At 20.2% G+C, this 27919-nt stretch overlaps 5 protein-coding genes across 6 annotated transcripts; 3 read left to right on the top strand and 2 right to left on the bottom strand.

Annotated features, from left to right (window-relative positions):
• Positions 1–1325: 1325 nt before the first annotated feature.
• Positions 1326–8620, top strand: LOC551374 (uncharacterized protein PF11_0213; the record flags this gene model as incomplete). Its single annotated transcript, XM_026445910.1, has 16 exons — positions 1326–1469; positions 1559–1660; positions 1722–1846; positions 1922–2105; positions 2195–2298; positions 2380–2496; positions 2587–2702; positions 2786–2834; positions 2957–3136; positions 3222–3441; positions 3556–4446; positions 4874–5037; positions 5182–5338; positions 5446–5490; positions 5600–5939; positions 8595–8620. Coding segments are annotated over 16 exons (2964 nt in total), but the record flags the coding sequence as incomplete, so codon positions are not given.
• Positions 8621–8833: 213 nt separating this feature from the next.
• Positions 8834–14864, bottom strand: LOC725395 (bifunctional glutamate/proline--tRNA ligase). The gene is made up of 12 exons (XM_026445706.1): positions 14693–14864; positions 14244–14426; positions 13697–14109; positions 13248–13599; positions 13001–13172; positions 12512–12913; positions 11991–12441; positions 10314–11900; positions 9799–10200; positions 9329–9720; positions 9120–9263; positions 8834–9046 (listed from the first exon to the last, which is right to left on the bottom strand). The coding sequence occupies exons 1-12, from the start codon at positions 14739–14741 to the stop codon at positions 8890–8892; spliced, it is 4704 nt and encodes a 1567-aa protein (XP_026301491.1). The 5' UTR covers positions 14742–14864; the 3' UTR covers positions 8834–8889.
• Positions 14865–15412: 548 nt separating this feature from the next.
• On the top strand, positions 15413–20417 carry LOC412608 (serine/threonine-protein kinase D3). Of its 2 annotated transcripts, none has more exons than XM_396063.7 (13): positions 15413–15822; positions 16485–16767; positions 16890–17021; positions 17078–17283; positions 17377–17656; positions 17774–17931; positions 18067–18128; positions 18234–18357; positions 18446–18578; positions 18661–18843; positions 18960–19706; positions 19796–19881; positions 19959–20417. In XM_396063.7, exons 2-13 carry the CDS (start codon positions 16503–16505, stop codon positions 20070–20072), a joined length of 2490 nt encoding a protein of 829 aa, XP_396063.4. In that variant the 5' UTR covers positions 15413–15822; positions 16485–16502; the 3' UTR covers positions 20073–20417. The 2 variants fall into 2 exon arrangements, with proteins under 2 accessions (XP_396063.4, XP_006561443.1); XM_006561380.3 differs by having other exon boundaries at positions 18228–18357.
• A 2616-nt stretch (positions 20418–23033) lies between these two features.
• LOC113219304 lies at positions 23034–24522 on the top strand. The gene is made up of 5 exons (XM_026445780.1): positions 23034–23169; positions 23294–23516; positions 23601–23781; positions 23877–24043; positions 24133–24522. Exons 1-5 carry the CDS (start codon positions 23069–23071, stop codon positions 24292–24294), a joined length of 834 nt encoding a protein of 277 aa, XP_026301565.1. The 5' UTR covers positions 23034–23068; the 3' UTR covers positions 24295–24522.
• On the bottom strand, positions 24085–27381 carry LOC412563 (dihydroxyacetone phosphate acyltransferase). The gene is made up of 6 exons (XM_006561381.3): positions 26814–27381; positions 26330–26740; positions 25736–26243; positions 25247–25536; positions 24873–25126; positions 24085–24769 (listed from the first exon to the last, which is right to left on the bottom strand). The coding sequence occupies exons 1-6, from the start codon at positions 27103–27105 to the stop codon at positions 24440–24442; spliced, it is 2085 nt and encodes a 694-aa protein (XP_006561444.3). The 5' UTR covers positions 27106–27381; the 3' UTR covers positions 24085–24439.
• Between the last annotated feature and the right edge of the window lie 538 nt (positions 27382–27919).

Raw genomic sequence — 27919 nt, 5'->3', positions numbered from 1 at the left:
GCGTGATATATTGAATATTGTTATATGTAAGCTGTTAACATATTCGTGGAATACATTTGGAGGATCAATTTTAAAGGTTAAAATAAATATAAAAATATATAAAAATATCGATTAAAACTTATTTATTAAATTATAAGCAATTGTGTTAAATGAAAAAAATAGAAATAGAATGAAATTAATTTGTCTCAATATTGTTTCATATCTAAACTTAAATTGTTTATAATTTAATTTAATAAATAAGTCTTAACTGACATTTTGATATACTAATTTTTGTATCCATTTGGTCTCTAAAATTGATTCTTTAAAAATGTCTCGAGAATAAATTATATATATATATATCACATAATTATATATTTATTTATATTATATATTTATATAGTAAAAAACTCTATCGTTTAATTTGCATCATTTAATTTCTTATAAAAAAAATATTCATTTCGAATTTTCAAGAATAAGTGGAGATAGTGCTACATAGTATACATAGTATACATAGTATATGTGTCACTAGAGATAGTATATTCATAAAAAATTAATTAAATAAAGGAATGCAAGTTTGATTGGTTATTTCTGATAGATCCAATAAATTTATAAAACGAGGTATGCATATTGACTAAAAATATTATGTTTATAAACAAGAACATATACTATCATGTTTCAGTGAGCGATAGAAAGAAGTAAAGGAACAATCTTCTGCTGTTGTTAGCCATATTTTCGTGGATGCATTCATATTTATACATAAGTTTCTTCCACGCAGTATTATTTTAAAAGTGAACTATTTTAATTAAAAAATAACTTGTTGAGATTTAAATATTTCTTATTTTTTCTTATATTTTTATTTATATTGTGGAAAAAAATGTTTATTTAATTATTTTAAATGAAATGTTATGTTTTTATTTATATTATATTATTTATATTATACATTATATTATGTATTAATATTATTTCTGCATAGTTTTTTGATTTTAAAACTAACATATACATTGCTTATAAGTTTTTTAAATATGTTATAAGAAATAAAATTCACGTAATATTTCTAATTTAGAGGTATATTATATTTATATATTTTATTTATTTTGTTATATCTCTTAAATCTGATAAAATAACATTTATTTTAGATTTTATATTTATTTATATTTCATATATATTTATTATATTTATTATTATATATATACATATTTATTTTGTTAAATATAATGTAATTATATGAATTTATTAAAAATTAAAAATGTACCATATTCTTTATTGTTTAGAATAGTTATATTATTTAAAATTTGATATTAAATTTCTTTATATGTTATATATATTCTAAAATTTTTTTCTTAAATTTTGTAGCAAATACCATGTCAAAAAAAAACAAAAAATCATCTAAACATAAAATTTGCTGCTTCTGTAGATCATCACAAAATAATGAATTGGAATTTGGAAAATTTTATGAAGATGGTAACATTGTTACACATTATTATTGTTTGGTACGTAGTTTTTATAAATATTTTAGATATTTTTATTATTATAATAAATATTATTATAATATATAATATTTTAATATAATATTTTATAGCTTTTATCATCAAATATGCAACAAAGAGGAAAAGATGATCAAGGTATTTTAGGATTTTTGAAAACGGATATACAAAAAGAAATTCGCAGAGGAAAAAGACTGGTAATAAATTATATACAAAGAAAAAAAAACTTATAATTATTTAAAATATTTTAATTTTAAGGTATGTTCATATTGTAAAAAATCTGGTGCCACTTTGGGATGTTACAATGTAAAATGTAAAAAAATATTTCATTATCCTTGTGGGTTAAGGGCTGGTACCTTAAATCAATTTTTTGGTGAATTTAGGTATATTATATTTATATTAATTTTTTAATTTTAGATTTTTTAAAAAGAAGTTTAATATATTACAATATATTTTAGATCATATTGTATAAATCATAGACCAAAGCAAAAAATAGATACTCAAATTAAACATGAATTAAAAAAAACGAATGAAATAGTATGTTATATATGTTATGAGGAAGTGGATTCTCATGATAGAGTTGATACAATGTGGGCTCCATGTTGTAAAAAAAATGCATGGTTTCATAGAAAATGTGTACAGGTAAAATAATAATTCATTAAGTATTTAAAATTTTAACTATAAAAAAGTATACATTAATAATAAAAAAAATTAAAAAAAATTTGTTTTAGCAACTTGCTATGAGTGCTGGATATTTTTTTAAATGTCCTTTATGTAATGATAAAAAATTATTTCAAAAAGCAATGTTAGAATTTGGTATTTTTATCCCAAGTCAGTAAGTAAATTAATGAAACTTATACATTTTGTAATAAAATATTAAATTATAATATTTAATTACTTTTACATTTTTTTTTAGAGATGCTTCATGGGAACTTGTACCTAATGCATTTGAAGAACTTTTATATAGACATGATCAATGTGATGCTTCTGTATGTCTTTGTCCTAAAGGAAGAAAATATACAAGTTTTAATGCGTAAGAAAAAAAAAAATATTTATTTTTGTATAATATGATTTTGGTTTTTAGTTTCTCATTTTTTATATAATTATAATTATAATTTGATAGAAAATGGAAATTAACACTTTGTCGCACTTGTGGTTCACAAGGAATTCATATGGCTTGTGGACAGCTTAAATGGACTAATCCTGTTTGGGAATGTACAGAGTGTATTTCTATTCTAGGTAAAGAATAAAGGATTTTTTAATTAATTTTCAGAGAATAAATTTTTCTTTTATTAAATTTTTTTTTATATTTTTATACATAGGTAAATCTAAAGAAACTGCTAGTTCAAGTTCAATAAAAGATACATTAGAGTATGTATTAATTTTTTTAAATTAAATTAAATATTAAAATATTAAAGTTAACTATTAAATATTATTAAAATAATAATATAAATTTAATATAAAATTAATATATATGTTAATTATTTTATTAGGAATGTTTCTGATACAGATGATTCAAACAGTGATATTTCTGTTGGTAAAGATTCACCTGTACCATTTATATCAAATTCACCACTTATAAGGTCCACATTACAAATGTCAACTATTAAATTACGTCCTGGTCCTCGAATTTATAAATTAAAACAACTTGAAGCAAATAAAGAAATACAAAAGTTAATATTTAAAAAATATAAAATATTAAATATATTACATTTAATTTATTATATTCTAATAAAAATATATTTTAATGTTCAATAGCATTAATAAACAACAAACCAGCGAAAACATAAATATGTTGAATTTAACAAATATGGAACAATATAGTTTACAATCCACAAGCAGTAATGAAATTTTTACGAATGTGTCAAGTTCGATAAATAAAGACAATATCAATTTTTCAGTTCAACATTCCAAATTGCAATTGGATGAACAAGCTAATAATATGCTTACACTTGATAATGTTAATGACATTATAGAGGCAAATATTTATAAACAACAATTAAATAAAAATTTAAATCACAAATATTAAAAATATGAATTAAGTAATTTTATAAAATAATAAAATTTACATAAATCTATATATATTTTGCAGGCCAATAAATGTACTACATTAAATGATAAATTTATTGAGAATAATGAAAACGAAAAAAATTATATATCTGAATTTAAAGACGTTAAAATTGAATTTAATAAAAATAATATTGTATATGATTCTATTTCATCAAAAATAGAAAAATTACAAAATAATTTAAATCAAAATAATAATAAGAATTTTCAAATGAATAATTTAAATTTAATTGAATCAGATAATTTAAGGAAATTCAATTCTCAAAATAAGACAAAATCTAATATTTTAGATGATAAAATTAATCATGAAAATGAATATATTTATGGTGATTTTGTTTCAAATATTAAAATTACAAATGTAGTTTCATTGGCACCCGAAGAATTTGAAAATGTAACATCTGATGAACAAAAAAAAATAAAAAATCGAACATCACAAAATACAAATTCAATATCATATGAAAATGATATTTTGGAATCAAATTTAAAAAGGAAATGTGACAAAATTACAATGAATCCAATAATATCATATATAAATGAACCTAAAAGATTGAAAAAAAGTAACAGTGTAATAGGAGAGACATCAAAATCATGCATTTCTACAAATGCTTTGATAAATGTTTCATCTAATAAAAATAATTTGCAAATTATTCATTATAATGAAAATAATACTTCTATGAATGATTTTAACATACAGAATAGAGAATCACATATTCAGATTAAAAAAAATTGTAATGTCTACGAAGATATAGTATGTACATCTAATACAAAATGTTTACCAAAAATTGATATATCAAATAATTTATTACATAATAAAACTGATTTAACAAATGAAGAAAATACTTATACATGTATAGGTATTACAAATGATGCGAATAAAGAATTTGGAAATATTAAAATTGATAATAATATAAAAAATGTAAGTAAGATATTTTTTTAAATTATATTTTTGTATTTTTTTTTTTTTGTAAAAAAAAAATGTATAATAAATATCTTTTTCTAAACCCAGCAATATTTTATAAATTCAGTGTTTATTATTATTATTAAATATTTATTATTAAATAATTTATATTTAAAATATTCATTTATTAAAAAAATTATATATAATTTATTATTATATATAATTATATTATTATATATTATAATTTTAGATTGTTCCTTTTTTATAATTTTTTATAATTATATTCTATTTTGTATTATTTATTTAATTTATTTAAGAATTATGTTACTTTCATATATTTCAATTTAAAAATTAATTTTAAAGAGAAGTAAGATATTGCATCATGGAAACTCTGTTTATAAATTTTCCATTTTTTTTTTCAATGTATCATTTGCAATCCTAACAGTGTGATGAAGATGTAAGTACTAATTCTATTAGAGAATCGAGAGATAAAGTTTTTACAAATGATATAAGGATCAAAAACATTGATAAATCTGTAAATTTAGATCATTTGAAATCTAAAAACTCACAAAAAATAGAACAATGGAAATCTCAGAATAATGTCGAAATGTAAGTATTATAAATTATTCTTTCTAAATTTTTATAATCTCTATCAAAATTAAATTTTATATTTTTATAATTTCATATGGATAAAATTTTTATTAAGTAATATCAATTTATTAACAAAATATTGTAATACTTTGTAAATTGCAGGGTTAATACAAACTATAGAATATCAAACAATAAATTTCATGATGTATATTGGCAAGAGAGAAATAAAACCATAGATTATAATTATTCTCAATTAATACCAGAATATGTACGTTTACGAGATCTTAAATTTCGTGTACATAATATAAATAATTTGCAGGTAAATATACTTTAATTAATATAATATATATATTAATAATTTATATTATTATTAATATATTAAGAATTTCATTGAATATCTATAAAATTATATTTTTTTTTATGCAGATGATCTTGTACAATAAATTTTCTGTAAATATTAATATGGAATGTGTAAGTATTATAAAAAAGAATATTATATTTCATACGTAAAAATATTTGTACCTCAAAAAAATATTTTAAAACACAAAATAAAACTTTAAAATTTGGAAATATTTTTCAGAATATTTCATCTGCTTATACTGAAGATAAAAACACATATATATTTAATGAACAATCTAAAAATTATCAAGATGATACAAAAGAAAATTTAAATCCAGAGACAATTTCTTGCAAAAATATAACAGATGATTTATTAATGAACACAGAATTAAATATAAATGATTCAAATGTTTTTATAAATAATAATGAGAATGAAAAGATCACACAATCTATGTTTAAAGTAATTGAAAATAATAATGAAGGATTAAATAATGAAAATATTAATTTAATTGACATTGAAAATAATTTTGATGCTACAATAAATTATAATGATAATTATAATAAAAAAATGAATGATATAAAACAGAATATTCCAAATTTAAATTTTGATAATACAACAGATAATTCACGTGAAATACATAATATAATAGAAAAAGACTTGAAAAATGATTCTTATAATTCAACAAAATTAATTCAACATGTATTATTTCTTGAAAATCATGCAAATAAATCAGGAAACATGAATAAAAAAGAGTTTAAAGTAAGTATTGATTTAAAGAAGATAAAAAATTTTGTTGATAATAATCCAGATTTGTTCTCAAGATATAAAAAAGAAGGTAATGAATGGTGCATTGAACATACTTTTTTAAGAGAAACAAATAATATAAGAAAAAGACTTAATTTATCAGAATATATGAAAAATTATCAGACATAAGATAAATAAAAATCTTGAAAACTTTATACTATTATGATATAAATGTATATATTTAAATAAAATATAAATGTAGAATATTAGAATTAACAAATCGCAATGAAACTATAAAAAATATTAAAAACTGAAAAAAAATTTTTTCATTAAATTTACATGTTAATATTTAATCAAATGAAAAATGTAATAACAAAAAAATTTTAAAAAGATAATAAAAATTTAAAGAAAATAATATATATTTTATGAATATTTATAGTATAAATATGTATATAAAAATATTTTAAAGCTAAATTTTAAGAAAGTACTTGTTTATATTATTTATTATTTAAGTTAAAAAATATGTTCATTTATATTACATTTATTTATAACAAGTATATTACCTTTATAATATCTATATAGTAAAATTTTGATTATGTAATATTTTAAATATTTATATAATGATAATATAAAGTTTGTAGATATTATGAAAATATATTTACACATGTATATATACATATATATATATATATATATATATATATATATATATATATATATATATATATACACATATACATATACATATATGTAGAATATTAATATATATGTGAGATTTTTTGGAATGTTAATTCTAAAAATGAAAACAAATACAAAAATTAATATATAAAAATATTGGGATTGTTAAAATTTTTTTATTAAATTATAAATTGTATTTTGCATTAAAACAAAATGAATGAAGTGAAAGAGAAATAGAATGAAATTTGATAATTCTGACTTCATTATAGTGCTATCATCCTCTATTTCTTCTATTTATCTAAATTTTTTTTCCATGAATTTAAATTGTTTATAATTTAATAAATAAATCTTATCAACATTTTTTTATATCAATTTTTGTATTTGTTTTGATCTTTAGAATCAACTCTCCTATAATTGAGCCATGAATATATTAATATTCTATATATATGTTATATATGGATAATACAATTACATAGAAAATGAACATAAATTGATAATATTAATAATATTATAAATAATATTATAATATTGATAATATTATAAATAAATATATAAGAAAATATATATTAGAAATATATATATAAGAAAAAAATAAAACTTTTTTATTTAAAATTTATTTTCAATAAAAAATCAAATTTAAAAAAAATTATTTAGAAAATTTTTTAAAAATTATTCAAATATATATATATATATATATGACAAATTTTCAAATTTAATTTCTTAAAGATGAAATTTTAAACAAAAAATTTTATTGTATTTTTATGATTTATTTTTATAGAATAATTTGTTATTTAATTGTATTATCCAGTTTAAAATATTCTTCATGTAATGATAAATATATAATTTTATTTATTATTTTATTTTAATTATAAATGAAAAATATACATTTATATTGATAAAATTATATTTCAATTCTGTATTTAATTTTAATTTTGAAAATATTTATAATAAGTACTATTTATAATATAAATTTATTTGATCTGCCATTCTGATCGTTTTTAATATATTTGTATTATGTAACTTGATATATATCTTATGTTGACAATTATAAAAATATTATTTATTTTATTATAATATAGATAAATATGATTTTATTTTTATAAAATAATAGAAATAAGTAAATATATAATTTAAAAAATAACTCAAATATAAATATCAATTGTTTAAAATTAAAAGTAAAGATATATTTAATAAGTAAGTTATAAATATCTAATATTTGAAATGAGAAATAAGTATTGGAAATAATATTACTTTCAATTTTATTTATAATTTAAATAATAGTATATTACTTATAATTATTGTTTATATTAAGTTCCATTAATTTTTTTATTAATCTTTTGAATATTATTGATTTATTTGTCTCTTTCACATTAAAAAATTGCAATTTTTCTGATTTTTAATAATATTGTAACAAAGTTTTAATATTTAAATTTTTTTAAAAATAAACTTTTTTTTATTAATTAGCATTCTATTAAAAATTTATTTATAACATTATATATATTATATACATAATGTATTAAATGTAAATATATAAAGTGTAAATATTTTTTTTTGCTTATAAAATACTTATTAGATTAATATAGAACAACATAAGATAATTAAGTTATCTTTCTTGAAAATTTCTGATTTGTAAAAAAATAAAATTTATTTGGAAAAATAAATCGAAACAGAATAGCATGATTAATTTATAAAGTTTTATAAATTTATAAAAATTAAAAATATAAATAATATATTAATAGTTTATTTGCAATAAAAAATACATAAATATTTTACTATTGTTCTTTAAAATAATTTTTATTTTATTTTGTTTTAGGTAATATAATAGACACTTTTTCTTAAAATTTGTTCATGTTAATTAACATGAATTTAAGTATAATTTAAGTATAAATGAAATAAATAGATTATAAATAAAGCAATTGTGAACAAATTATAAAATAAAATCTATTACACCAAATTTGGAAATAAACAATATAAATATCAATCATATAAATATAAATATCATCAATTCATATAAATAAATATAAAGTTATTTCAAAATTATATAAGAAAATATATTTTTTAAAGGAATTTTTATTATTTCAACCTTACATTTTTTATATTGAATTATTTTAATAACTACGGCCAAAAAGTGTATAAAATTTGGGTTTGTTTTGACAATTAGGATGAATACATGTTTGTTTGTCAGCTAACAATGGTTGCTCAAATGGTATACAAAGACTTTTTGCGCCCATTGATAATGTTCCAAGCTCTCCTACCATATCCTCCCTATGAAAAAATATAAAATAGTTATTTATATTATGAAGATACAATTATTTAAAAAAATGTTAACAATATTTACCGTGCACTATCAGCTTTAATATTATCTTCACAAAATGATTCTCCACAAAATGGTGATAATAATATATTTTTTTCATTTAAATAAGAACAAAATTCATTCCAATTATCTGCACGTTTGATATGTTCATTTAAATTTTTTCTTGCTCTATTAAAAAAAAAAAGATTAATTATAATAATAATATTTATATTCTGTTTTTAAATGATACTTACTTGGAAAGCATATTTGTTTGTATATCAGTCAACAATGTATGTAAAGCAACAAGCACTTCAGATCTATTTGCAAATACTCTTTGAAAATTATCTCTGCGTACAAAAGTGACTTGATTTTTTTCTAAATCTTTAGGTCCTAATTCAATTCTTACAGGCACTCCTTTTAATTCCCAGTGATTAAATTTCCAACCTGGCGTGCGATTATTGCGATAATCTGCCTTGACTCTAAGTGATTTATCTTTTGACAATTCATCCAATAATTTATTACATTCAGAAAATAATAATTCTCTTTGTTGTGGTGTTGTATTAACTGTAATACCACAAGGTACTATAATAGCTTGAATACAAGCTACATTCGGTGGTAATACTAAACCTTTATCATCTCCGTGAATCTATAAATTTATTAATTATTCCATTGAAAAATATTTTTATATTAAAAAAAAATTCTTATATTAAAACAAAATATATACCATTATCATAACTCCAATTGTTCGAGTTGTTAGACCCCATGAATTTTGATAAACAAAAGTTTTTTCATCACTTTCTACGGCTCCTTCTACTTGAATATTGAACATTTTAGAGAAATTTTGTCCGAGATGATGACTTGTTGCTCCTTGTATTGCACGACCACTTGTTGAAATAAAAGCTTCAACTGTAGTAGTGTAATCACCACCAGCAAATTTTTCCTTTTCAGTTTTACGACCTTTAATAACAGGTACTGCTAATAAGTCTTCATACACTCTTGCATACATATTTAAAATCATCAAAACTTCTTCATCAGCCTCAGCTTTAGTAGCAAAAGCAGTGTGACCTTCTTGCCACAAAAATTCTCTTGTACGCAAGAAAGGTTTGGGATCTTTAAATTCCCATCTCTGTAATAAAAAATTTTTTGATAATATTATAAATATTATGATAATATTATAAATTATAAATATAATCAAAATTTTTTTCTTATAATAATTAATTATTTATATTTAATATTTACCACTACATTATTCCATTGATTAAGTTTTAAAGGAAGTTCAGTATCAGATTTTAACCATTTGGCATAAGCAGGATACATTACAGTTTCTGATGTTGGTCTTATAGCAATTGGTTCCGATAAATTTGATTCTCCACATTTTGTCACCCACGCAACTTCAGGAGCAAAATCTGTTATGTGTGCTTTTTCTTTTTCCAATACTGTTCTCGTAACGAAAATAGGAAAGTAACATTCTTGTACACCCATTTGTGTTATTTCTTTATCAATATATTCTTTTATTGCTTTCCAAATAGCAAAACTCCACGGACGAAGAATATAACAACCAGATACATCATAATATTCAATCATACCACTTTTAGTAATAATTTGAGAATACCATTCAAAGAAATTTTCTTCTTTTTTTGCTTCCAACCCTAATCTTGTTTTACCTACATCTGTATCTTTTATATCTTCATTTTTATTTATTTCTTTATTTGATATATTTTTTCGTTTTTCACATTTAGAAGTATCTTCTTTCTTTTTCTTTTTAGGCGATGTATCATAGTTTATTGTCTTCCATTCTTGACCAGTTAATGTTTTATAATTATTTTTCAAATCTATCAGAATTTTTACTTCTTGATCAATAATACTTTTATCTGTTTTAATTTCCTTTAATTGCCTTACTTTATCTCCTTGTTTTTGTATACTTTCTAAAATTTTATCTGCAGAATCTTCTTTATGTATTACATTATTAGTTATTGGAATAGTGGATGGTTTCCAATCTTGATTTGTAGCCAACTTATATTCTGCTTTCAAAGTCAATAGCTTTTTTACTTCTTCATCAATAATGCTTTTTTCTGCTTTCATACTTTTTAATTGTCTTATTTTATCTCCTTGTTCTTGTATATTTTTCGAAATTTTATCAACAGAATTTTCATTTTTACATATTACGTTAGTTTTTAAAATAGATGGTTTCCAATCTTGACCTGTCACTATTTTATAGTCTGATTTTAAAGTCAACAGTTTTTTTACTTCCTCATCGATAATATTTTTCTCTGCTTTTGTATTTTTTAATTGTCTTATTTTATCCCCTTGTTTTTGAATTTCATTAGATAATTTTATAACATGTGAGTCTTTTGATATATTTTGTGTTGCATCTTGAATTTTTATTTCACTCCAATCAATACCAGTTTTATTTTTATATTCTTTTTTTAAATCTGAAAATAATTGCATTTCTTGATTTATTTTTGATTGTAGTTCTTCAATTTTTTTTTGTTGTTGTATAATATTTTCGGATAATTCATTTTCTTTAAATATCAATTGGTGTTGAAATTTATTTGAATTATTATTGAATTTATTTGAAGTAGTACATATATTTTCCTGAGAATTTTTTTTAATAGAAGTTGAAGTAATATTAGAAAATGTTGATTTTGTATTTGCAATATGACCATCTGGAATATGAAATAGAATTAAAGGTTCTTCTCTAGAAGAAAATGAACTAACTGGAGCATAAGGTACATCACAACGAAAAAATCCTTTTCTTTGCAATTGAATTATTTCTCCTTTTCTCACACGTTTCAATTCTGTTTCTCCAAACATTTGTACTTCAATCTAAAATATTTATTATATATTTTTGACTATTTTTTAAATCTATGATTTTTATATAAAAACTTTATATGATATTTTTATATAAAAACTTACTCTTGTATTTTTTGTAATAAAATTTTTGTAATCATCATCCTTTCCCAATATTGGTTTATTTATAATATGATCAAAATAAACAGCATAGCATGGAATTAAATTAGTTTTATTGATATTATCATTTTTATCAGAAGGTATGGATAACCACGTAATTTTTAATGTATTTTTATAATCTTTATTTTCCAAATTTAATTGTCCTATTATTTGTTTAATGATATCATTCTTTTTCTCAATTTTTTTTATTAGTATGTTACCCCAATTAATAAAAGTAACATTTTGGCCTTCAATTAGCATATTTGCATCATCTCTTTCAATATATAGCTCTGATCTTACTAATACTTGTTTTGTACCTTTTGATGCATCTTTTGGATGATTTTGAACAACTAGCCATTTTTCTTCTACATCATTTATATATACTGGTACAATTTTATCATATTCCAAAGCAGTATATCTAAAATATAATATTATACGAATTATCTTTAAATATTTTTTATAAAAAAATTGTTCATATAATAGTATACCTAGTGGCAATTGGATCAATGACTTTTTTGTTAAATGCCCATATTTTATCCCATTCCATGAAAACGACAGATTTCGAACTACCTTGAGCAATGATAAATTGCTTTAATCCTTCAATTGTCATTCCCCTTCTCAAAATGCCTCGTACAGTTGGAAAACGTGGATCATCCCAACCATCAACTAAACCTTCATTAACAAACCAAGTTAATTTTCTTTTTGATAAAACTGTATGTGTCATATTCAAACGTGAATATTCCCAAATATAAGGACGTCTCAATCCTAAAGAATCTATTATCCAATAAAATTGAATATCTCTGTCATGATATTCTGTTGTGCGTAAAGTATGAGTAACATTTTCAATGGCATCAATGATTGGACAAGCAAAATCATATGTTGGATAAACTCTACATAGAAAATTATAAATGAGTTATATATAAAGATAAATAAAATATTTGTTAATTTGTTTAAATTATTTAATATCTAATGCATACTTGTATTTTGTTCCAGTTCGAGGATGTGGTTCTGGTTTGCATCTATAAATTGTCGGATCTCGTAAACAACCATTTGTTGATTGATAATCAATTTTTGCTCTAACACAACATTCCTGACCTTTAACAGTACCATTTTGCATCTCTTCCCATAATTCAAGATTTTTTTCAATAGCTGAAAATGTTTTCATTATAATAACTTAATTTTCTTTCATTTCATTTAAACAATTTTAAAATTTTTTATATTTACAATTGTTTCTATTTGGTGACATTAATTTCTGATCACGTTGTTCTTTCATTATATCAGCTGGAGTATCATCTATGTATGCTTTATTCTCTTTTAATAATTTAGTACAATATTTCAACATCAAGTCAAAATAATCAGAAGAATGTGTAAATCGATCTGGTTTAATTTGTAATAGTTCTAAATCTTCTAAAATAGCTTTCTCAAATTCTACATTTTCTTTTGCAGGATTTGTATCATCAAATCTCATAATGAGTTGTCCTTGAAATGTTTCTGCGTAATATTGATTTAACAAAGCAGCTTTAGCATGTCCAATATGTAAATATCCACTTGCTTCTGGTGGAAAACGTACTACAACCTATTATAATATATACGATTTACAAAAAAAAAAATAAATAAATAAATAAATATAAATTTTTATATTTTATATTTTTATATACATTTAAATTACTTACTTTACCCATTTCTGCTCCAGGCAAATCAATAAATTTACCTTCTTGTTTTCTTTGTCCTATTTGTTTATTGACAATTTTTTCAGATTTTATATTATCATGAGGAAATAATTTTACATTTTTTTTAATTGAAAGTAATACTTCTGTCACAGCAGATAATGAAAGCATTTGTTTATACCATCTACTTATATTAATAAATTTTTTTTCAAAGTTTACAAAATATTTCTTATCTAAAAGACTACAAAATACATGAATATCAGCTATTGTTATTTTTTTGGAAACCAACCAAGTATTTGTCATCAATACATTATCTAAATAATAAAGTGTATCTTCTTTAAGAGGGCAAGACCCTAAAGGTCCAATTGTAAATGATAACCAATGATCAACTTCAGTTTTTTCACGAGGATTAGTACCACCTAAATTAATTAAAAAAATATATATATATATATACATTACATATATATATATAAAATAAAAATTGATAAAAATAAAATTTTATGTATTATGTATATATTTTATAAAAAAATTAAATATGTATACATTTATTTACCATAAAGATCTGTACATACAGTTCTAGCAAAATAACGACTAATATCATTACTTTTTTCTCCCAATATTTTATTTTGATTATCTATTAATTGTATATTTCCATAACCTTTCCAATCATCACACCAAATTATTTCAATTTTTTCTTTAATTTGAGAATTGATAATCTCTACTACTATCAAAGCATCTATATCACATAAATTGGAAAATCAATTAATATTTTAATATAATTACATTTTAGAAATTAAAAAAATATAATATTTTAATATTATCATTTTATATATAATGATATCAAAATAAATATAATTAAATAAAATAAAATTTTTTATTCATACTAAAAAGATGAAACAATAAAATCTTTACTTAATTAATGTTTTTAACATCTGTTTCATATATTACTTTTTATAGTTAAAGTTATCAAATGTATTGAAATTATATTATAATAAGACTTACCCATTGGAGGATGTTTTGAATCAACTATAAGTTTATAAGTCATTTTCATATAAAGAATTTAAGCTTAAATGAAAATTATATTCATAAATATATTCATATAGGTTAGAAATTCTTCACGTGTCTAATGATATCTGTTCGACGATTCAACTTTCTCTCTCTCTCTCTCTCTCTCTCTCTCTCTCTCTCTCTATATATATATATATATATATATATATATATATATAAGAAGATATATTTAAAATCCACATATATTTATTAATAAAAGTAATAAATAAGAAAAAGATTCTAAAGTATTTAAATTAGATAGAAATATATTATATTATATATTAGAATATATATATATATATATATATACATATTAATGTTTTATAATACAATTAAAATTTGAATTTCATCCGAAAACAATGATATTTTTTTATATACAAATTATTTATAAATATAGAATAAATGTTAAAATATAAAAGACTTATAATTTTAAATAATATATATATATATATATATATATATATATATATTATAATAGATAAGTATAATATTTATTATATATTCAAAAATATTAAAAAGAAGATTAACAAAAGCAAAATGTATTTTTATTTAAAAATATTAAATATTTAATTTTTTTTTCAATCTATAATTTTAATTTTCCCTATACAATTATTTGCTTTCATTTTTGATTGGATTAATCAAACAGCATAACGTTGATACTGTTTTTAATAATCTTTGGTAACAACTGTCTGGCACTAGATTTTTACATATGTAAATGCGTGGTGATTGATTGATTCATTCATTTCAAATTTTCGTATAGCATACTATAATTTTGAATAAATTTTAAGCAATATTGTAAATATTGTAAAATACTATAAATTTATAAATCGTTTATAAATTTGAATCTACTTATATACTCTGTATATAATAATATATAAAAGATAGAAGTATACGCAAAGGTGGGTCGGTCACCTGGAGATAACTGTAAAATGTCATCAACGAATGTGTGTCAGGCATGGATTTGATGCTGTTCGATGACACTTGTGAGAGCTGTTGTCACAATAATTATGTTTCATCAATGTTAATTTGATCAGAAAGAAAACAGCTATCTTAATACAGAATCTTCCGTTTATTAATTTAAATATGTACGTAAAATAATTCTTATTTAAACAAAACATATATTTTATTGATAAAAGTAAATATTATATCATATGTATTTTTCATATGTATTTTTCATATGTATTCAAATTTCATATAATCAGAATGCATTCTAAATAGAACTATTTTTATAAAAATATACTATTTTAATAAAAATAACGATAATATATTTATTTTATTTTTATTAATGAAATAATTAAAATAATTAATTAATAATTTCTTAAATCAATTTTAATTTAATTTATTTTATTAGTAATTTTTAAATATTTTAATTTATGTACATAATTATGCATGATAATTATTTAATCAATTTAAATAAAAGAACAATATGTTTTATATTTAGTTTTAATAAAAATACAAAAATTTACGAATATTATATGAATAATATAAAAAGATTGATATTAAATATTAATTTTTATATTGTTTTGCTGTTTTATAATTTTTATATTTATTTTAATTTAATAATTTATATACTTATATATATATATATATATATATATATATATATATAAGTATATAAATATATATATGTATATATATAATTATAATAATATATATATATATATATATATATGTATACTATTTATATAATATTATATCATTCAATTATATTCAAATATTAAAAATATATAAATTTATTTTATTATAGATAAAGAAAACAATTAATATGGAGGGACCAGAAGTAACATTTTTATTTCAATTTGGTTTAACACGTGATACTGTTACTGTTGAAAGCAGCACATTGACTCTTAAGACTCTTAAAGAATTTGCTTGTGATTTTATAAATACTAAATGTCCAGAACATGGTTTAAATCATTTATTTGAACGATTGCTTTTATTTAAACATGATTATAATTCCACTAATATTTTACAACTTATTACAAATGCAACTGAAGTTGTTGATGAAACATTAGTGGAAATTGTTCTAACTGGTAAATTTTAAATATAATATAATATAATATAAAAAATATATGATTACATATAAAATTACATAAAAATAATATAAAAATAAAAAAGTTATAAAAAGAAAATAATTATTAATTTTTTTTTGTAGCACAAGTGCCAAATGAAGAAGTTCCCATTCGTCCCCATGCTTTAACTGTTCATTCATATAAAGTTCCCACATTTTGTGATTTTTGTGGAGAAATGTTATTTGGTCTTGTTCGACAGGGCTTAAAATGTGAAGGTAAATATAAATTATATTATTACTTTTAATTATATTATATTATAATTATTTTATAGGTTGTGGAATGAATTATCATAAAAGATGTGTTATAAAAGTACCTAATAATTGCTCACATGATGCCAGTCAAAGACGACGTAGTTCTGCAATGTTAAATGTACCAAGATCTCCAAGTCAAGGATCTACTAGTAGTTTGACCAGCATTAGTGATGATAATCATAGTACAAATAATACACCGAATGCAAGTCAAAATAATAGTACTTTGGTAAGATTTTTATCTAAAATATAACTTATAATTTATATAATATATAAATTCTATATTTAAATTACTATATTGTCTAAATTATTATATTTATAGACAATACCAAGTATAATGGCACCGAAACAATCTCGTTCTCCTTCATTGGGAGGAAGACCAGTATGGGTTGAACGAGAATTAGCAACAAGAATAAAAATTCCACATACATTTGTAGTACATACTTATACCAGGCCAACAGTATGTGGATATTGTAAAAAATTATTACGAGGTTTATTTAAACAAGGCCTACAATGCAAAGATTGTCAATATAATGCACACAAAAAATGTATTGAAAAAATACCTAAAGACTGTACTGGAGAAAATCCACGCGATAATACAGGTTTTTTTTATTTTTATTTCATTAATGATAAATAATTTTTTTATAAATATTATTTAAATGAAAAAAATATATATATAAAATATATATAAAATATAATATATATATATATATATATAGGTAATGAATATCCTGATAGTGGTGTGGGTAGTGAACCAGAAGGAAAATGTGATAATAGAAATGAAGAAGGTGATGGTGATAGTGATGCTGAATCTCCTTCACCTCCTCAACATTCGTCTTTTGTAGTAGATGAAACAAAGACATCTGATGAATACAATGTAAATATACTTCTATTCTACAAAAATAAATTTTTGTAGAATATTATAATTATATATAATATTATAATTATATATAAATATCATATAAAATATATATTTAATAATATAACATATTATTTATTTGGATTTTTATAGGATCAAATTCCAAGCAATGATGATATTATTTATGATGAATTTCAAAAATCCAGACCATCAAGGTAAATTATGGAAATATATTAAATTATATATGTATATATGTATTTATATATTTTAAATGTATTATATATTATTATGTGTGTATTTCATGATTATGTTAGTTGCAGTTCTACACCAAGCAATAATATTCCCTTAATGCGCATAGTGCAAAGTGTTAAACATACAAAACGTCGTGGTTCAAAAGTTTTGAAAGAAGGTTGGATGGTACATTTTACAAATCGTGATCCAATGGTAAATAATTCAGATTAGAAACATATAGATATATTTTATCATATATTTTATCAGATAGATTATTAAAATTTATATTGTAAATTTACAGAGAAAGAAACATTATTGGCGACTTGATACAAAAGCTATAACATTATTTCAAAATGAAAATAGTTCCAAATATTATAAAGAAATTCCATTAGTTGAAATATTATCTATTGAAAGTGCTGAAACATCCCATTCACGTATATATTTAATATTTTATTAAGTTTAATATAATATTATTAAGATCATAAAATAATACGAAAAATGCGAATTACATTTTAGATATAATGCATTGCTTTGAGTTAAAAACTGCCAATATTGATTATTATGTTGGAGAAGATTCTTCATATGGAGATAATTGTAGCCAAGTTCCTCCACCAGAAAGTGGCATTGGAGCACATATAGCTAGATCATGGGAAACTAGTATTAGACAAGCATTAATGCCTGTAACTACCATATCCACCAGTATGTGATTTATTTTTTATATTTATGTGTTATTATTTTCTTATATGATATTAAAAATTAATACATTAATATTAAAATAAAAAAATATGTTTTATATAAAAATATTATTATTTTAGATCAGGAACAATCTACAGAACCTGAAGAAAATATCACAGATATGTCTCAGTTATATGAGATATTTCCTGACGAAGTTTTAGGTTCTGGACAATTTGGCACAGTATATGGAGGTATTCATCGTAAAAGTAGCCGAGCAGTTGCTATTAAAGTTATTGATAAATTACGTTTTCCTACAAAACAAGAAGCACAACTTAAAAATGAAGTTGCAATTCTACAGAATCTTTCACATAGCGGAGTAGTTAATTTAGAACGAATGTTCGAAACACCTGAACGAATATTTGTAGTTATGGAAAAATTAAAAGGCGATATGCTGGAAATGATATTAAGTTCAGAACGTGGTCGTCTTAGCGAAAGAGTAACGAAATTCCTAATTACGCAAATATTAGTAGCATTAAAACATTTACATAGCAAGAATATAGTACATTGTGATTTAAAGCCTGAAAATGTGTTGCTAAGTAGCGATAGTGAATTTACACAAGTGAAACTTTGCGATTTCGGTTTTGCCAGAATTATAGGAGAAAAAAGCTTCAGAAGAAGTGTTGTTGGTACTCCCGCATATTTAGCACCAGAAGTTTTAAGAAACAAGTGTTACAATCGTTCTTTAGATATGTGGAGTGTTGGTGTAATTATTTATGTTTCTTTAAGTGGTACATTTCCATTTAATGAAGAAGAAGATATTAATGAACAGATTCAAAATGCTGCTTTTATGTATCCACCTATTCCTTGGCAGGAAATCTCACCTGATGGTAAATAAATATAATTATAAATAAAATACTTCTATTTAATTCTTATCCAATAATAAAAATCAATAAAATTTATTTTACTTTTTTTTTAGCAATTGATTTAATTAATAATTTATTACAAGTGAAACAAAGAAAACGTTATACTGTGGATAAAAGTTTACAACACGTCTGGCTTCAGGTAAGCATTTTTATAAATATTTTTTAATATTATAATATATATTTATGTTATTTTATACTATTTTTTTTTTTTTTAAGGATTATCAAACATGGTGTGATTTACGAGAATTAGAAGCAAAAGTGGGATATCGTTATTTGACTCACGAAAGTGATGATGCTCGATGGTTAGCATATAGTAATCAGTGTACATGACAGAATTATCCGCCTTCGTTAAACATCGAAACACTACCAAATAATTTGTCTATACATAAAGGCTGGGCACGTAGTGCTCGAGCTACATTACGACGTTTTATTCGTGCCTGACTTGAATACATTCAATTCATGAAAGGGAGTACAATTATATTTCATTATAAATATCAGTGTACTGATATTAAACAAAACTATATATCTTCCAAGATATTTTACGTAGAAAATAAAAATTATTATGTAGAAAATTACTTAGACTGCATTCGTAAGATAAGATACTCAATGGATATATGAAAACAGCAATTTTTTTATGAAAAATTAAATTTTAGTAATGAATTTAAACATGTTTCATTATATAAATTATTTGATAAAAATTTTTTGCTTTGAACAAATTATAAAAAATATTTCATAAAATAATAGATATAATGTAATCATGACATTTTTGATAATTATTTATCTTATCCTAATATAAATAATTATTTCATGCTGTTTTATCAATCTAATATATTGAATATATAATCTTTTTTGAAATATAAGCGCTAATATAAATAAATAAATTTTCAAGCTTAATATAGAAATATATGCATAGAATATTTTATAACTTTGCAAAAGATGCTTAAAATAGAATAATTATAAGATTATAATAATAGTATATAGCAAATAGTATATATGAATTACAAAATACATGTATATTTCTTTTATATACATAAATTTTTGGGGTATGGTTAAGAATGTTATTGTAGAAATTTCTTAGCAATTCAAGTTTTTCATAGATTAAATTAATATATATTATGCTATGATAAATTTATTACTTCATACTTTCGCTTCAAAATATTTAAATTTAGAAATTACAAATATTGACATCTATAACTCATGTCAAATTCTTTTAAGAATTTTAATAAAAATAATTAAAAATTATAAAATCATGAATAAAATATATATTGTAATTTATTGATTTTTATGTGATAAAAAATAAGATTATTGCAGATTATGCAGTCTTCTTAGACTTTTGATCTTATAGATCATAATAAACTTTATAAGCATTCTTCTTTATTTTATTAATTATAATAACGAAATTCATAATTAAATAAATGTATTCTAAATAATTCAAAATTTATCATATATACTTAGAAAAAAATTTCTATATAACAATATTATAATTACTATTGTGATAAATTTTGTATTAGAAAATAGCAAAATAAATTTTTTTTTTAAACTACTTAATTAGTATATAATAGAAATAATAATAAATTTCAAGTTTTAAATATATTTATTATTTTTTCATTAATTCGCAATATTGTTTTTTATTATTTTATTTAAAACAAAATACATTCCAATCAGAAAGGAAAATGAAATTATATTTTTTCTTTTTTAATTGTGTTCATTCTATTATGTTTTCCATAATTAATAGGATAAAATAAAATTTATAAAATCATTATAAATATATATATATATATATATATATATGTGTGTTTATTAAAAATTTAAAATATTTTGTTTAGTTTATATTAAAGTCTTAAAAATTAATACTTCATTATATTAAAATTATCATATTTTTTTAAATTATTTTTTGATTAGAATATTTATCCATTTTTCTTATTGATGATAAAAACTGATAATAATATATAGTGATAGAACAAAAATAATTTAAAATCAAAAAATTCTCATTGAAAAATAATTTTATTTTTTTTTGAATTCAGAAATATATGAACAAATAAAATTTATATAAATGTATTTTTTTATTTCTTAAATAAATATTTTATAATGATTGACTTGTTTTTAGATAATAATATTTTAAATGGAATATTGTATTTTAAAACAAATAATTTTTCATTTATAAGTATTATAAACATAATATATGAATATTAATGCCATTTTACTTATGTATCAATTAATTAACCGAATCTCATATGATTTCCAAAATATTTAATTATTTTATTTGAGATTATATTTTTTTATGTATAATTAATTTAACATCAAATGCATTATTACACAAATATGGCCTATATTTTTTTAAAAATTTAAAAGTTTAAAAAAATATTCTAATTATGTAATAAATACAGTATATTGCTATTTTTATCTTTTTATTTTCTAAAACATTTATATATTCTGAATATCAAAAATAGTATATTAAAATAGTCAATATTGCGATAATGAATTTAAAATATGTATAATTGCTACTATAATTTTATAATAAACTTTCCACAAATTTTTTTCATTTATATACATAATATAAAAAGATTTGTGCAATATCAATATATATTGTTATATTTAAAATATAACTTTTTTTATATATATAACAATAAATATATATTGTTATATTTATTATCTCTATTAGATTGATAATAGTTTAATACCTAACATTATGTTTCTATTTTATCTACATTTTAATTATTTGTACATATTAAATTTATTTAAAATTTTATATTACTTAAAAATATTTGTAAACGCTATATTTTATAAAAACTAACAATGTATTTTTTTAAACTTAATTTATAATATGGTTTATAATTAACATACAAAAGTACTTAAAAAAAGACAGTAATATTATTATAGATTTTATGTATAATTAACAAATTTTCATAAAAACTTATTGTTATTTCATTATTGTACTATGGTAATATGAATAAATAAATTATTAATTAATAGAATTTATAATTATTTATATATTTTCTTAAAATAAAAAAAATTTTTTTAATAAAATTTAAAAAAAAAAAATTTTATATATGATTATACAAAATTTTGTAGAAATATTTAATAAATTGATGTCAATCTAATCTTTGTCCTCGTTAAATCTAACAGAATCTCTACTTGAAATAATAACATCCTGACTTCTGTCACACTATATGATAATGCAAGTACATATTTAGTTAGTGTCTGTAACTCTATAATACTGAAAATAAGGACAATATTTATTTACTTTTTTATTTAAATCATATCATTCCATATATGTATACATATATAAATATTATTATAAAAAATATATAATTTATATAATTACAATGCTAATTAATATATTAATATTCAAGATTTTTTTATTGAAGACTAGTTTAGCAGAATGGATAGAAATTCCTCAATTTTCTAATGAAGAAAAAGTATACAAGTAAGTATATATAAATCCATTATTAATTAAACAATCTATTTTATAATCTAAATTATAAAATAGATTTAATAATCTATATATTAGAATCAAATTTTTATTAAAATTTTATATTTATTATTTGTAGAATACCTGTAAAACAAGATCATTTTTATAAATTTACTCAAAAGGAAAATCAGTTCCTTTATACATATCAAAATATTACTTATAAAAATTTAAAAGGAAAGCAAACAGCAACTAATAAAACTGGAGAATATGATTTTTATAAATTAAAAAATAATATCAAAGAAGAACCTATAATTTTAAAATATTTTAACAAAAATGAAACAACAGAATCTTTAATAACCAAAGTAAATAAAATATTTTAAATCTAAAATTTTTTCTTTAATTTAATTATGAGAAATAATAGCAATTTAATGTTTTATTTTTTTTAGGAAAAAAAAGAAAAACAATATTTAGATAAAATTTTTATTGCAAATGATATAAGACTTTTGAATTATCTTCCAGTGGATATACTTGAAAATGTTCATTATACTTTAAAATCTCAACCTGCATCAAATGATGGAAAAATTCAATTTTTGAAGACATTTGAAAATACATTAATTTCTGAAATAGGTAATACATAAAAATAATAATACAATAATCAATCCATATAATAATAATAATCCATATCAATATAGTAACAAAATATTTATTTATAATATTTTCAGAAGTTCAACTTGCAGCAAGTACAATAATTGCTCGAAAAAAAAGGGGTACTGATCAGTATGATCACAATTATGATTATGAACATGCAGCAGGATTTCCATCTATAGAAGGTGCACTTATGGCTATTTCATTTCTTACATTTGCTGTGTATCTTGTTAGATTGGTCATGGTAATTAATCATTAATTTATAATGTCTATTATAAATAATAATTATATTTTTTATTATATTTATTATATTTTCTACAATAATTTTTTCAGCTTTTATTTAGAAATATGAATAATTCTGCATCGACTACTGGCGCTACTTTACTTCTTGGCAGAAGAAAAAAATCAGTAGGCAAATTAGATGACGATATAAGAATGCTTCTTAAAGATATACATAATTTTTCTTCTAAATTTAAAAAAAAATCTAATATATGAAAATGTATACATTAATTAGATAAATATCTATATCTAATTATATTAAATAATAAAATTTAAAGTAATTATTCACATCTAAAGTAATTATTTATATAATTTCAAATGTTTAAAAATATATTCATCATTGCTTTAACTTATCTTATTTTTACAATTTAGAAGAAACTGATGGTGATAATATAGGTAATAAAATTGTATTAAGATATGAACCTAATGGATGTTTTAATGAAAGATTTTGTAATTGTGTAAGAATTTGTATTATTTTAATTTTCTCAACTTGATATATACCTTTTTTTTCATATGGCACTAGAATACCTTGTATTATAAAATTGGATATTGTTGTATTAATTAAATCAATTGATAAAGAATAAGGATGTTTTCCCCATTGGCGTTTTTCAAGAAATGCTTTTTCTATTTGCTTTTGTGTTTCAATTAAAACTGATTGTATTGTTATATAATTTAATTTTGTTTCATCCCACTATAATTGAAAAAAATTATTATTTATATATATTTATATATTTAAAACTTATAATTAAACTTATATAATTAAATATGAAATATCATGAAAATATTAAATTTACCTCAAATAGAACAAGACATGTAATGTATATTGTATCTATAAATGGTAATATTACATTATAGAGAAGAGAACAAACTTTAGTATTTTCTTCTTGTATATATATATTATTTTGAATACTTATATAATTTTGTTTTAATAATAAATTTAATGTTTCTTTCCATTCAGATTTTATTACAGATTCATTTTCTATTAAAGGCATTGCAAATTCTGTACTCAATAATTTTCTCAATAGCATATATCGTTTAAATGCAATTCCTACATATATAATAAAATATATACATATATAATATAATAATATACAAATTTAATTTTTTTCATATATAATATTATATATATATATAAAATATAAAATAATATTATATAAAATAATATTACCAATTTCGATTTTCTTTATTCCTATTGTAATAATGACAATAGCTGGTTTTATTAAGAAGGATAAAGTTGGATTTAGATAAATTGAAATATTAATAACTGGTACAGCTATCCGCATAGTTTTTTCTGACAAAGTATGGCCTTTAACATAAATATTACTTTTCGATTTCATTGTTCTGTGTCTCTCTTTAAGTCTTAAAATTTTTGATATGTCAAATACAAGTAATTCTTCATGACATTTTAAACTATCTAATATTTCTTGTTTTATGTTGCTTGCATTTGCATTAAGTGATCTATAAAAATTTTTTTATAATATTTTATAAAGTGATATATATATATATATATATAATATAATATATAATTTGTATATATATATATATATATATATATATATATATAATATATGTATATATATATACAAATTATATTAATAAATAATAATATATATTTATAAATATATATAATATTAAAATTAATATTTCATAATCTCACCTTTCTATATGTACTGTAGCATTAAATACTTTTAAAATATTTTTACACCATAAATAGTCATTGACTAAATCATTTAATGTATATGGATTATCTGGATTTGTTTGACTTTTTTCATTAAATAATAAAGCAATTAAATTAAAAGGCATAAGTATTGTATTTTTTTTATGTGAATCTATTATGCAATATGCCAAATTTTCAGTAACAAATGTTGGTAATTTTATATGAGGTGATAATACTTTTGTCTTGCGTTGTTCCATACTTAAAAATTGGCATGCAGAAATAGGTTCACCAACATTAAAAACAACACGTCCATAAGCATGTGATTTCTGTAAAATAGACAAAGATTGAAGTAAACCAGCAGTAGATTCTTTTGGTTTTGGTACTCCCAAAAGTTCATATGTAAACAACAATTCTTCTGGTGGTCGTTCATAGTTAATACTAATAGGTATAAAATATATATCAGGTACACCACCTTCTAATAAACTTTCCAAAATAATTGACAAAAGACCTTAAAATTAAACCATTTTTGTTATCTTCTCACTAAATATTATATGTAATTATATGTAAATTATTAAATTATTAATTTTAACACACCAAACTTTGGTATTATACTCTTCAAACTTCTGCTTCGAGTACCTTCAATGAAAAATTCAATTGCTCTGTCACTATGTTCTACTAGAGATGCTACATATGTACTAAATATTCTTTTATATAACAAATCATTAGAAAAACTGCGCCGCATGTAAAACGCTCCTGTTTTTCTTAATAATTCTCCTATTACATACATATGATAAAAATCCATTCCACTTGCAATATTTGGAAGTGCCATATCATAAGAGAATAAAATATATGATAATAATATAAAATCTAAATAACTTCTATGAGAAGGTGCATAAACATATTGTACTTGAGAAATTTGCATTTCCTTTTTCATTTTGTATATTGCATTTTCATTGATATAAATACTCACAAAAATACGTTTAAGAACTTTTGAAATAATTAAACCTAGAATTTAAATGTTATTTTTATATAACTTTAAAAGATTAAAATATAAGATTTCAAAAAATTTTAATTTTACCCATCCAACGAACAGTAGTTAAATGTGCTTTGCTAGCCATTTCATTTATTATTTCATAAGCTTCTTTGATAACTTTTTTAATATCTGTTTGAAGTACGGTAGCCAAAGAAATAATTGTTAATTTAACTTTTTCATTATTTAAAACTGCTTGAATCATTTTATTTCTAGAATATATAGATTCTGGTGGAAGTTTATGTGGTAATAATGGATCCATTGAACGAGAGACCCATAAAATATCACAATCTTTTCGTCTTGCATACAATAAATCCACAAATTCTAAATTTTTCTCCATTTTGAACTTGAAATATTTGTATAAAATAAAATTATATTCCTATCTCGATTTATTACGTTACGAATATCTTGTAAAAGTAGCAGAATTCAACTAGAGTTCAATGATCAATGTTCGCTTATTTTCAATTCAAATGATGTTTATTATTTAAATTTCTTTTAATTATACTTATATCTGTATATATTTGCATTATGTATAAAGTAAACTGCAGCATTTTGATGGATAAGAAAAATTAATAACTCAAAAATGAAAAAAAATAACTTTAATTTTTTTTTTAATAAGGATAATTAAGTTAATAATGAAATGATTAGCATACTTTTAGATATCATAGTACATAGAAAGACTATTTTTGAAACTAATAATTATGCGATTGTCCATAATGGAGAAAGAATTCTTAACGAAAAAATAACAAAATTTGAACCCAAAACTTAAGCCTGATTTATTAAAAATAACATTTTTAGAATTTCAAATTAAAATTTTAATCGAAGAATTATATAATAATTTAATAAATATTCGAAATTAATTTTATGAGTTTTAAGATTTCATAAAATTTTGAATTCGAGTTTCGCAAATTTAAAAATCAGCTTTTAATTCATTTTTAATTAAAAGTTTATAATTATTATTTATAATTATTTATTCATTATATAATTATTTATAATTATAATTATTTATTCAAAATATAATTTAATTTTTTTTTAATTAGTTTAATATTTATTTAATTTATTTCATTATTTTTATTAATTTCATTATTTAATTGTAATTATAATAATAAAATTTCTAAAAATTTATAAAAATTTTGATTAAAATTTTTGTATGA

The sequence above is a fragment of the Apis mellifera genome, linkage group LG16, assembly GCF_003254395.2.
Source record: "Apis mellifera strain DH4 linkage group LG16, Amel_HAv3.1, whole genome shotgun sequence".
NCBI lineage: Eukaryota > Metazoa > Arthropoda > Insecta > Hymenoptera > Apidae > Apis > Apis mellifera.
The sequence above is the reverse complement of the archived record's forward strand: the minus strand, read 5'-3'. Positions and strand labels throughout refer to the sequence as shown.

Excerpts from the sequence above, each read along its gene's own strand:
- LOC725395 (XM_026445706.1), bottom strand. The coding sequence starts at position 14,741 with ATGAAAATGACTTATAAACTTATAGTTGATTCAAAACATCCTCCAATG. Across the intron at positions 12,442-12,511 it reads ATTGATCCAATTGCCACTAG|ATATACTGCTTTGGAATATG; the intron begins GTATACTATTAT and ends ATTATATTTTAG. Across the intron at positions 9,721-9,798 it reads CAATTGGAGTTATGATAATG|ATTCACGGAGATGATAAAGG; the intron begins GTATATATTTTG and ends ATAAATTTATAG.
- LOC412608 (XM_006561380.3), top strand. The coding sequence starts at position 16,503 with ATGGAGGGACCAGAAGTAACATTTTTATTTCAATTTGGTTTAACACGT. Across the intron at positions 17,022-17,077 it reads ACAGGGCTTAAAATGTGAAG|GTTGTGGAATGAATTATCAT; the intron begins GTAAATATAAAT and ends ATTATTTTATAG. Across the intron at positions 19,707-19,795 it reads GCAGGAAATCTCACCTGATG|CAATTGATTTAATTAATAAT; the intron begins GTAAATAAATAT and ends CTTTTTTTTTAG.
- LOC113219304 (XM_026445780.1), top strand. The coding sequence starts at position 23,069 with ATGCTAATTAATATATTAATATTCAAGATTTTTTTATTGAAGACTAGT. Across the intron at positions 23,170-23,293 it reads AATGAAGAAAAAGTATACAA|AATACCTGTAAAACAAGATC; the intron begins GTAAGTATATAT and ends TATTATTTGTAG. Across the intron at positions 24,044-24,132 it reads ATCTTGTTAGATTGGTCATG|CTTTTATTTAGAAATATGAA; the intron begins GTAATTAATCAT and ends TAATTTTTTCAG.
- LOC412563 (XM_006561381.3), bottom strand. The coding sequence starts at position 27,105 with ATGGAGAAAAATTTAGAATTTGTGGATTTATTGTATGCAAGACGAAAA. Across the intron at positions 26,741-26,813 it reads AACTACTGTTCGTTGGATGG|GTTTAATTATTTCAAAAGTT; the intron begins GTAAAATTAAAA and ends TTTAAATTCTAG. Across the intron at positions 26,244-26,329 it reads GAGTATAATACCAAAGTTTG|GTCTTTTGTCAATTATTTTG; the intron begins GTGTGTTAAAAT and ends TTTAATTTTAAG.